This window comes from Hemibagrus wyckioides, linkage group LG05 (genome assembly GCF_019097595.1).
Source record: "Hemibagrus wyckioides isolate EC202008001 linkage group LG05, SWU_Hwy_1.0, whole genome shotgun sequence".
Taxonomy (NCBI): domain Eukaryota; kingdom Metazoa; phylum Chordata; class Actinopteri; order Siluriformes; family Bagridae; genus Hemibagrus; species Hemibagrus wyckioides.
This window is the reverse complement of record NC_080714.1, coordinates 24,661,759-24,674,258: the sequence shown is the minus strand read 5'-3', so window position 1 is coordinate 24,674,258 and position 12,500 is coordinate 24,661,759. Positions and strand designations below refer to the sequence as shown.

General features: G+C 40.7%; 1 protein-coding gene across 2 annotated transcripts in view; it reads right to left on the bottom strand.

Moving 5' to 3' along the window:
* The window catches only part of ptpn18 (protein tyrosine phosphatase non-receptor type 18), a 38,389-nt gene extending 26,813 nt beyond the window's left edge, over window positions 1-11,576 (bottom strand). Inside the window, exon 1 of one of the 2 annotated variants that reach the window (XM_058389721.1) lies at window positions 11,102-11,576. In XM_058389721.1, coding sequence (XP_058245704.1) covers window positions 11,102-11,194 — 93 coding nt within the window. In that variant the 5' untranslated portion in view covers window positions 11,195-11,576. The remainder of the gene's footprint in view (window positions 1-11,101) is intronic. The other variant, XM_058389720.1, reaches the window with a different exon arrangement.
* Window positions 11,577-12,500: the final 924 nt, after the last annotated feature.

Here is a 12,500-nt window from a genome sequence, read left to right as displayed (position 1 = left end):
CAGGCCAGTCAAGTTCCTCCACACCAAACTCACTCATCCATGTCTTTATGGACCTTGCTTTGGTCACTGGTGTACAGTCATGTTGGAACAGGAAGGGGTCATCCCCAAACTGTTCCCACAAAGCTTGGAGCATGAAATTGTCCAAAATGTCTTGGTATGAAGCTGAAGCATTAAGAGTTCCTTTCACTGGAACCAAGGGGCCGAGACCAACCTCTGAAAAACAACACCTGAATTCACTGATTTGGAGGGGTGTTCCAAAACTTTTGGCAATACAGTATATTTAAACTGCCCCAAAAGCAGTGCACCGAGTATACAGCTCAAATTTCCACAGCGATCTGGAGAGCAAACAAAGTTAAAAACAGATTCGCGAAACTTTCAGACTTGTTTGTATCTGATAAACTGGAAATGCATCCACGTTTTCTATTTGTCTTCCCGTTACTGTTATTTATTTCTTAACCACAGGCTTGGGTTTTTCATTTCTTTATAACAGACAGATAAATATCACATCAGTATCTTTGATCCTCACCTTAAGACTGAACGATCGAATACCAAACCTGCCCACACGGAGCTCCCGGAGTCCCGACCGCGAGGCGCTGCATCTAGAAACCCAGCTTGTTTTGTACTTGTGGTTTTAGTGATAGTGGAATTATTTGCAGAGCATTCTGAGCAGAAGATTTCCTCACAACCTTCAAGAAACACCTACATTGATGCTAAAAAAAACCCCTCAGGTCTTTCCTCTGAATGCTAATGAGTGTTTAAGATTATTTTGGATGTGCTCGCTCTTTTGTAAAATAGACGTAAACACCTCGTCAGCACACACCCACGAGAGTAGAGGCAGCTAGTACGACTGTCGTTGCTATCATGATTATATCACTTGTATTAGCATGCTCAGTATTATCACTCTCTCTCTCTCTCTAGCCCTCGTTTATATTTGTATCTATTTCTTTTTCTTGTGATTTGTTCTTCTCGCACTTGTTTCTGGTTACGGAATGAATTCTGACTGACTTGTAACACAAGATATCTGAAAAAAATGAATACATTTTTAATAGGATGAATAAATAACACATGGAGCATCTCAATGTTGTACATTATGCTACGTTCACACACACACACACACACACACACACACACACACACAGAGCGATTTTATCACTGTAAGTCACAGGTCACTGTACCATACAGTCACCACACACACACACACACACAGAGACACATAAAAACACACACACACACACACACACACACACAGAGACACATAAAAAAACACACACACACACACACACACACACACAGAGCGATTTTATCACTGTAAGTCACAGGTCACTGTACCATACAGTCACCACACACACACACACACACACAGAGACACATAAAAACACACACACACACACACACACACACACACACACAGAGACACATAAAAAAACACACACACACACACACACACACACAGAGCGATTTTATCTCTGCAAGTCGCCAGTCGCTGTTCTATAAAGTCACCCCACACACACACACACACACACACACACAACATGGTGCCTAGAAATGTTTATTAGGGATTCTAGGAATTGAACCAGATTGCATTTCTTAAACACATAAACACAGACTGGTAGAGCTCTCTCTCTCTCTCTCTCTCAACCCCCTAATGATATTCTTAGCTCCTGACATATTTGTACTAGCGTGAAGATGTTGTTTGTTTTGTGTGTGTGTGTGTGTGTGTGTTTTATTAGACTTGTGTATACTGATCTGAATATAAAGTAAGTGAATCTACCAAATGTGTTCATTATAACGCATTATGAAGAGTATGGCATGTCTTTTATCAATATAGTAAAAATGTCTCCTTGTAAACAAATGGCTGTGGTCATATTTTTGGGCAGCTGGAATTGATTATCTGCAATTACATTATTTTTTATGGGAAAATTTGTTTCACAATACAAATTTTCACCTTCAGAACTCTCCTCCAGAATGAATTCAATTCATATGCTGAGGTTCCTGAGGTGTATTTTTATGTTTATTCTCAGAGATTAACCCTTGCTTTACACCACTATGCACCAATACACCAAGGCAAATTCCTTGCCCACAGAACTTGGCAATAAAGCTGATCCTGATGCCTTGATGACTTCCAGGACCTGTGCATCTGCATGTGTCCAGCCGATGTGGCCTTGAGAGAATATAATAGAAGTCTTTAGCTTTGGAAGTTGGGGTCAGAGTGCAAGGTCAATGCAGCTATGATACTCAAAGCAGAGAGGGTTAAGGGCCCAACAGTGGCAGCTTGGTAATTCTGGGGTTTGAACCCTGATCTTCCAATCAAAAACCCAAAGTCTTAACCGCTTGAGTCAGTAGACGAGACAAGTTGCTAATACTTTTGGGGGAGCATGGACAGATAGGGTGCCAATACTTCTGGAGGTGAGTGGACAGATAGGTGGCCAATACTTCTGGAGGTGAGTGGACAGATAGGTGGCCAATACTTCTGGAGGTGAGTGGACAGATAGGTGGCCAATACTTTAGGAGGTGAGTGGACAGACAGGTTGCCAATGCTTCTAGAGGTGAGTGGACAGATAAGTGGCCAATACTTTTGGAGGCGAGTGGACAAATAGGATGCCAATGCTGCTGGAGGCGAGTGGACAGATAGGGTGCCAATACTTTTGGATGTAAGTGGACAGACAGGGTGGCAATGCTTCAGGATGTGAGTGGACAGATAGGGTGGCCAATGCTTCAGGATGTGAGTGGACAGATAGGGTTGCAATACATTTGAAGGTGAGTGGACAGATAGGGTGCCAATACATTTGAAGGCGAGTGGACAGATAGGGTTGCAATACATTTGAAGGCGAGTGGACAGATAGGGTGCCAATACATTTGAAGGTGAGTGGACAGATAGGGTGCCAATACATTTGAAGGCGAGTGGACAGATAGGGTTGCAATACATTTGAAGGCGAGTGGACAGATAGGGTTGCAATACATTTGAAGGCGAGTGGACAGATAGGGTGCCAATACATTTGAAGGCGAGTGGACAGATAGGGTTGCAATACATTTGAAGGCGAGTGGACAGATAGGGTGCCAATACATTTGAAGGCGAGTGGACAGATAGGGTTGCAATACATTTGAAGGCGAGTGGACAGATAGGGTGCCAATACATTTGAAGGCGAGTGGACAGATAGGGTTGCAATACATTTGAAGGCGAGTGGACAGATAGGGTTGCAATACATTTGAAGGCGAGTGGACAGATAGGGTGCCAATACTTTTGGATGTAAGTAGACAGACAGGGTGTCAATACTTCTGGATGTGAGTGGACAGAGAGGGTGGCAATACTTTAGGAGGTGAGTGGACAGATAGGGTAGCAATGCTTTTGGAGGTGAGTGGACAAATTTATGTCAATACTTTTGGATGCGAGTGGACAGATGGGGTGCCAATACTTTTGGAGGTGAGTGGATACATAAGATCATCTGTATTGTTACAATCAAATCAACCCTACAAACCTTTTGTTCCTGACATGTCTCACTCTGACCATTATATTGAACGATCGAATGGATGGACATCCGGAGCGTCCGAGACTTAATGCAGGATATTTTAATCGTTGTTGTGGCACAAAATGAATCAGCAGCTTCTGACCAACTTCTGGTGTTATTCTATGACTGGAACTAGATCTCCACTGTTCCATTACACATGCACGCTGATAATAAAGCTGTTGACCCTTTTCAGTCTGATGTGTGAGAGTGGTCTTCCTGTCCCTGCTGCTTAGTGTGACTGCTGTGTTCATTAGAGTGACAGAAAAAGTGTCAGTGTGGTAACAGGTTTCTGAGCTGGCTCATTCTTATACCCAGTGGAACGCTTCTTATTAATAGTCTATAAGGACGAAAATGCAGTATGGTTCTTTAGGTGGCTTGTGAACAGCCTTTTGTGATATTTTAAGATTTTTGGGGTTGCTTGCTGAGAGCAAGTGAGAAACACTGAGGCTTTTTTGTCACAAGTTAGAGCCTGTGAGAAATCGACAGCGAGATGTGAGACTGAAGATGATACAGAGTTCCTCCAGAGGAAACAGTAAGAGGATCATGTCCGACCATGTCAGATCAGCTGTCGTGTTCTTCTGGCTGCTCCGAAAAAATAAAAAGAAGCGGTCTACAACAAACCCAGTGAGCCTCACAACAAACCCACGGTACCTTCTAGACTTCGTATCCGTAATCGTAACAAAGAATTGTGAAGATGCTGTTTGTTCTAGGCTTACTGGCCTCCCATAATGCACTGCGGCTTCTGAATGAAACTGGGCAGGCCGGTTTAAAGTTCTAATGCTCAAGTGGCATTACAAAAAATGATTCGTTATCAATTTGATTAGAAATCGTAAGCAGTAAATGATACAAAGAGGCAAGAGTCTCTGCTCTTGCCCTAAACTGCCACATCGGGTTCAAAAATGTGGCTCAAATACTCATTGCACATTAGTTATAAAATTAATGTAAATGACATGAGACCTACACCGATCAGGCATAACATTATGACCACCTGCCTAATATTGTGTTGGTCCCCCTTTTGATGCCAAAACAGCCCTAACCCTTTCGAGGCAGGGACTCCACTAGATCCCTGAAGTTGTGCTGTGGTATCTGGCAGCAAGATGTTAGCATCAGATCCCATGGAGGCCCCACCTCGCAACTTACAGGACTTAACGGACTTAAAGGACACTTTTGATAGATACTGACCACTGCAGACTGGGAACACCCCACAAGAGCTGCAGTTTTGGAGATGTTCTGATCCAGTGGTCTAGCCATCACAATTCGGCCCTTCGTCAAACTCGCTCAAATCCTTACGCTAGCCCATTTTTCCTGCTTCTAACACATCAGCTTCGAGGACGAAATGTTCACTTGCTGCCTAATATATCCCACCCACTAACAGGTGCCATGATGAGGAGATCATCAGTGTTATTCACGGCACCTGTCGGTGGTCATAATGTTATGCCTGATCAGTGTATGATAAAAGTTACAATATCTGGAGAACTGGGAACCAGGAAGTCTTGCCTTTTGTAATATATGCTAGCTTCTAAGACTTCCAAAACTTAGCGTGACTGCTCTACCCTGTCCCCTCTAGCTTTTACAGAGATAGCGTCACTAACAAAACAACAGACAACAGCGTGTTTTCCTTTTTCTTCCCTACAGAAGCAAAAAAAAAAAGGAGGGATAAACAACATCGGAAAGCAGAGAGTCAAACCGAAAATGACTCAAACGCCCACTTTGATAATGAGAACCTCTGTAGGAACAACAAAAAAATCCGCTTCAACCCTGTGACCTTCACGTCACGACCGAGTCGTTGATCGTTTTCTTATATGGGCCTGCGCTTGAAGTGTTATTTAATCGTATTATGACTCAGGTGTCATGAAGTCACAGTGAGCCTCCTGCAAAATACTGAAATGAAACCCGGAGCGGCTGGAGAGAATCGGGTCGAGAATCACATTGCTTTTGTTTTCCGCTCGTCTGGCGCTCGGCTTAACTTGAATTTTTTTAATGTATTTATTTGTTTATTTATTTCAAATCACAGCTGACCTGTGTAAAACAGCAGTCTGTTCCATATATAGAGGGATCACTATAACGCTAGCATATAGAGGATTTTGTTTCCCCCCTCCGTGTGCATCATATGAAAGCCACAGTGTCTTTCTTACTTCCTTGCATTAAAAGGAGAAGAGACGGTGTTATAGTGCACCGTGTTCCTTTCGTTCTAAACCTGGACCGGCTCTGAAAACACTCTCATCTGGTGCAAAAGGTCACCCGCCGGCAAAAAAACAAGGTCGAAGGTGGGCTTTCTAAATCTTTCATGTCTGTGGGTCGTGTATTCGTCACAATTCTGCAGCAGATGAAGCACCAGACCTCGAAAACCACAAGAGGAAAAAAGTGTGCACTGTGTCCCTGTCAAAGCTCTGTGAGGAAACGTGTGTGACATAAGTCGTTTTATTTTCTTGTTGTTGTTTCTTCGTCACCGCCGTGTCATATGCAAGTGCACAGAGGAGGAATTTGGTCATGTTCGTATTGCAGCCATGCCTCCTGTATGACGCTTATCTCCCTAACTCTAAAAGCAGAGATGATTTCAGGAGATAGGACTTTTATTACACGTTTAATACACAATTTAGTGCCACAATAAACCTTTCGTTTGGCATTTTCTTATATAATACACTACTCTTTTATTTCCTTTTTATTAGCCTTGGATTATCTCCGAAAAGATCTAGAAAAGTTGATAACAAATATATCTCTCTAAGCTTAAAGCTAATCTCAGTCATTAATGCTACACTGAATTGTGCTAATATTAACGTTATTATATCATCAAGCAGTTTGTACAATAAATTCATTGTGTCACAAAAAAAGGCTGTTTTTTCTGTTTTTAATAAATACTTTTAATGCATTTAGTCATTTTGGGTGTTTTATTCTGACATTAAAAGCTTCAACATTCAACAATATCAAATAAAGTAAATTATTAATAAATATAATAATTAATAATATATATATATATATAATTTTTCTTCCTTTACCTCACTTAATCATAATAATCTCAGTCACTATTTATTTATTTTCTTATTCATTTACTTATTTATTTATTTACTCTTTTATTGTCGTCTATTTTATTAACATTTTAATGATTGAATATTTACAGAAAGATTCGTTTTCTATGCAAAAATTTCATCAAAAGTGCAAAAGGTTTTGTAAACTTTAAGCACGATGCAGAAACGTGAAAAATGCAACCCACAACCTCAGACTAATAACATAAAATTAAAGAAATAAATATAGCAAATTCTTCCTATCTGCAATTAGCTATTATATACTGCTTTACTGACTCATTTTTTTACACTGTGGTTTTGTTATATATTACTTCTAATTAAACATATGAATAAGTTATGAAGGAAAACAAAGCTTTTTACAAATAAAGAGATCTTCTTGGCGTCTGTACTGCTAGGTAGCTAACAGTTGCTAACAGTTGCTAATCTGCTAACAGCTAATCCGAAGCCTGGTGTGTAACATGCAAATATGTCATCACTGTGTTATTGACTTTATTTTAGTTTCAAGACAAAATGTAGATATGTATGTGCCGCTGGTGTGTCTACAGTTAGCTTGCACGGCTAATCTGCTAATATTAGCAGAGTCAGTTGCTGCTAGCTAGTGTGAAAACCCAGTAGGTTTTACAGGAACAGGAAAGTCTAAAGTTTATACTTTGGCTGTAATGTCAAGAACTTAGAAAATAAAGAAAATGCTGTAATATAAGTGAGAACAGGAAGTTGTTTTCAGGATGTTCCACAAGATGAAGTGTTAACCATTACGTCGTGCTTTAAACGATAAACTATAAAAGTGTTGGCTGATTGTTATCTTGTGCTTTAAGATGAATAAAGCAATTAAAGCAGCTGATATTATAAAATACTTCAGTGGGCTGATAGGAAATCAGGACAGATTCTTTTCCTGTAATATGAAGTCTTGTAGTCTTTATTTGTTTGATATCAGAGTTATATGTAAAAAGTTATGAAATGACTTGGATACAGATACACTAAATTGCCAAAAGTTTTGGGACACCCCTTCAATTCAGGTGTTGTTTTTCAGGGGTTGGGCTCGGCCCCTCAGTTCCAGTGAAAGGAACTCTTAATGCTTCAGCTTCATACCAAGACATTCTGGACAATTTCATGCTTCCATCATTGTGGGAACAGTTTGGGGATGACCCCTTCCTGTTCCAACATGACTGCACACCAGTGCACAAAGCAAGGTCCATAAAGACATGGATGAGTGAGTTTGGTGCGGAGGAACTTGACTAGCCTACACAGAGTCCTGACCTCAACCTGATAGAACACTTTGGGATGAATTAGAGTGGAGACTGTGAGCCAGACCTTCTCGTCCATAATCAGTGCCTGACCTCACAAATGCGCTTCTAGAGGAATGGTCAAAAATTCCCATAAACACACTCCTAAACCGTGTGGAAAGCCTTCCCAGAAGAGTTGAAGCTGTTATAGCTGCAAAGTGCGGGACAACTCCGTATTACATTCATGTGCATGTAAAGGCAGACGTCCCAAAACTTTTGGCAATATAGTGTATATACCTCCAGCCTGAGACTGTGCCTCTATCTGGACTGCATCCATACTACAATGCTGTTTCTTCCAATGGACAGTGTACTACATCCACTGTATTTTACAGATGCCTTCATCCAAAGCAACTTAAAATTTAGCTCACCCCTTTTTTAATATAACTAAGCAGTTAAGGGTTAAGGGCCTTGCTTAGACTCACAACCTTCTGATCAGTAGCCCAACACCTTAACCACTAAGCTACCACATCCCACGCTATTAGTTGCTGAAGCATAAAGTCCGTGGGGTCAGAGATCACTCAGAAATTGAAGGTTTCTACCACAAAGCCTCACAGGGTTCAACCTTGTAAGAAATTACTGACTGTTTCAACCCAGATTCCACTCCATGAGAAAGCGCTCATTCCTAAAAAAGGCTTAAATGTCATAGAGTCTAATTCTGTTCAGTTTTATGGCGCTTTTAACAATGGACATTGTCTCAGAGCATTCAGAACAAGTCTTTATTATCACCACACATATATAACAGCACAGAGGAAATCTTTTCTTCGCATATCCTAGCTGAGGAAGTTGTGGTCAGAGCACAGGGGCGGCTATGATACAGCACCACTGGAGCAGAGAGGGTTAAGGGCCCAACAGTGGAGCTGGGGCTTGAACCCCTATCCACTGATCAGCAACCCACAGTCTTAACCACTTGAACCACCACTGCCTCCGATCAAATCAATTATTAGTATGGGAGAGGCAGCAGGACATCAAGGACCATCACTGAACAAAACGTATACGTATGCCCTTTAAAGACATCCGGCTAGACCATAGCATCACTTGGATGATACTCAGTTCTTACACTCAGTTTACATTTAACGTAAAACCCCATTTAGATTGCAAACTGGTAACACGGTATAAAATGTTTGAGCAGGAGCCTGCGTTCTTTTTGACTTTTTGATAATGAACCTAAAACACTTCATGTACTTTGTCACTGCTACACTGCTATCTTCTTTATTAAGATCTTCAACGCCCTCATAGTTTTGTTTTTCGTACAACCTCTCGGAACTTTAGGAACGATTTGACCCTGAATTTAACTCGGTGACGGCTGACGCCAGGAAGTGATCGCGTTTGGTCGCATACAAATATCCGCATCGTGCAACAAACACAGCTCTGTTGTAGTGTGACACAAATGTGGATTATTACAAATGTATGCAAAGTGTGCGTTTAATATTTTTAAAGCCAAAAATAGGGAAGGAGTATAATCATCATCATCATCATCATCATCCTCATAAATTCCTAATATAATAATGCCGGCTCTGTTTTGGACTGGATTTGAAACATATGATCCACTGATGTACTTCAATCAACGATGGCGTTACATTGATGCAAAATAGCACGTCTGGTGGTTGCCATGGTTACTGAAACACGCAAAACAGCCTATATTCAAACCTGTGACCTGAATTTGCATCTGTTTTGACAGATATCAGCATCATACTGAAAATGGGGAAGGTGTAGATCTTTTAATTAATAATTATAATAATAATAATAAGAAGAAGAAGTCATTAATGTAATGACTTCATTGTCGTAATCAGACGTCGGTTTGTGAACACACCCTGGATTTGACGCACGTTCGTCAAAAATGCACCATTACGCACCCAGTCATGTTCTCCTTTAAACCCCGAGGCAACTCATTGTATCCAGTCGTCCTAGTGGTGGGGTAGGAGGAAACCAGAGAGAACCTGGAGAAATCCCACATGGGACACGAGGAGAATCTGTAAAACTCTACACCGAGCTCAGGATCCAGAAAACTGTGCCAAGATCTGTGCTTCATCACTGAAGCCTGTTTGACAGGGGGTTTATGGGTAAGCGTGGTGGACAGAGGTATATTTAGAAACACCTCGCAAGCTGTCCTCTCCGTAGTTAACGATGTGTTTTGTGTATCTATGGTGCGAGGTGTCACACCGATGCCGAATGCTGATTGTTCGGTGCGTTCAGTTGCGTGGCTTTTCAGACACGCTCCAAATATATCTCGATGTGTATTATCGTCCGTCGTTGAGGCTGACAACGTGTTCCTACTAATATTGTTGTAAAGACAATAAACACGTGTAAACACGCTGAAAATGTAATAATAATAACCTCATACATTTCTACTGATTTCAAACATCTCCCGTCGCGTCATTGGTCCGTTGTTACCTTACTGTTTGTTGTTAATTAGTTTGGCTGTGCAAAACCTGCTGTTTTGTTGTCTTTTTGTCCCCAAGTGCCTCCTGTCTTCGGGTTTTTTGGTTCCTGGTTTCAACTCTCGCTATGAACCACGATGATTATTGCTGGGTTACACCACAGAAAACATGCGTTGAGTTTATGTCCTCGCATCCTGGCACTAATCACTAAAGCAACACGGGTGCAACCACCACACCAGACCAGACCAGACCAGATCAGCGTTCCCCTTACAAACACACACCCGAACAAGTTCATGAAAATTAGCTGACGAGGTGTGGTAGATGATTCAGCTCATCAGGTATGTCACATGACTTACAGGACTAAACTCTTCCATAGCATCCCATGTGCAGGATTTTTCTTTTTTAGTGTCAAGCTTTATCTCTGAACTCTTCGTCTGGTTAATATTCGACTGGTAGTATATGGTGCTCAATAAGGAACCGGTGCTTGAACTTCTACAGTAAGGCTCTGATAGATGGGAAAGCACTTCTGTAAATCAGCTTTCAGTATCTGAAACACAGCAACCTGTAGCAGTCTTACGCAGACAGGGGTAAAGGTGATGCCTCTTTCGGATTAAATGATCCACCGAACAGATTAAGTTTTATCTATATCGACATGCAATGGCATTTTGTAATGACAAAGTACAACAAAAACACAATGAGTGACTGTAAAACTGTATAAAATAGTAATAACACCATCTGCTTTGTTTGCCTTTTCCATAACATGATGACAATATCATTAATGACAATAAAACGTCATTCTTAAGCTCTGTGCAATTGATTCAACCTCCGGGATCAATCTTAAAACGCTTTTTAATCTATAAAAACAGTACATTTTCTTGATAAAAAAAATAAAAAAAAATTCATGTGCTTACCGTGTATTCAGACGCAATGCCATTCTCTCCATCTCTGCTCTCAGCTCGCACGCGCTCGATAAACTTCAGCAGGTACGCCTCCATGGAGTCCATCCAAAAAACTTATTATAACAGCTATTATTATTATTATATATGTTTGTTGTTGTTGTTTTTTTTTTTTAACTTAAATCGAATAGTTTTGAGTTTGGACCAAACGCGTAAGTTTGTAGTTTCATATTTTTAAAACGCACGAGCCAACCCGAACATGACCGCTGGTCACCTGTGCGCGAGCTCCCTGATGCGACATCTGTGGTGAGGGGTTTCTTTTGAGCAAAGCTGACAGGAGGAAATGATCTTTAAGCTTCTCGTATAGCGGTTTTCAGCAGTTTTACACTGAATTCTGTCATCTGGAAAGTTGCTTTCGGATCGTCCAGTCAGCAGAGAGAGAGAGAAACCAGAGAGGGAAGTAATCTCTCAGTAACTGAGATAAACCTTACAACCGGGTACACATTATAATCTGCCACAATCTATGTTGCCAGGTCGGTATCAATCGCGCATTTCAGAAGTTGCATGCAACAGCATTCGAGTTCATAAAAGTATTTCACTATATTATAGTATCTTATTATTGTAATAGTATATTTTTTAGCAGATTTTTCCACAGTCTAAGCACAAACAAACAAATAAAGACCTAAGGAGACATGTTTAGGCTCCTTCACAGAAATGTATGAGCTTTGTTTTGACTCACAACTACTCAAGACAATGGATTTCTTTAGTTTTCTTTTTTTTAAAAAAAAAAAAAAAACGTATAAACTTTATAATAAAGTTATAGAAGACTTAAGAATAAAGTTCACATGAATTAATCAGGTTTTCCGAATCAGAATCAGAAACTTGGTTGCCAAGTACTTTACACGTACAAGGAATTCGCCTTGGTGTTTTGATGCGCGACAATAAAAATATGAACATAAAAATATAAAGAAATTGTGAAAATTTGTGCAGTCTTTATTTATACTGTTGTGTGTGATATTTTTTAAACTGTGCAATTACATTAATTAAAATCTTATTTGACACATATACATTTTCTTTTTTCATATATCCCATCCTTGGAGGGTTCTATACCTTGCATGTGAAAAGTCCAAAAATGACAAAATGCATTAAAACATCATAGCGGGCAGTTAAGATTGGGCATTGAAGCAGGCACTTAAGATTGTGGCTGACCACTCTCACCCTGTACATGATCTTTTCGAGGCACTTCCCTCCTGCAGAAGATTATGATGCAGTGCTCAAGCTTGGCAGTGTTGGGGCTTGAACCCTGATCAGCAACCCAGAGCCTTAACCACTTGAGCCACCACCATGTTAATGGCCAAGTGGGCAGATTATAGCCCATGGTGGGTCCTGCATGTTGTTGATAAGGCCAGTTGCT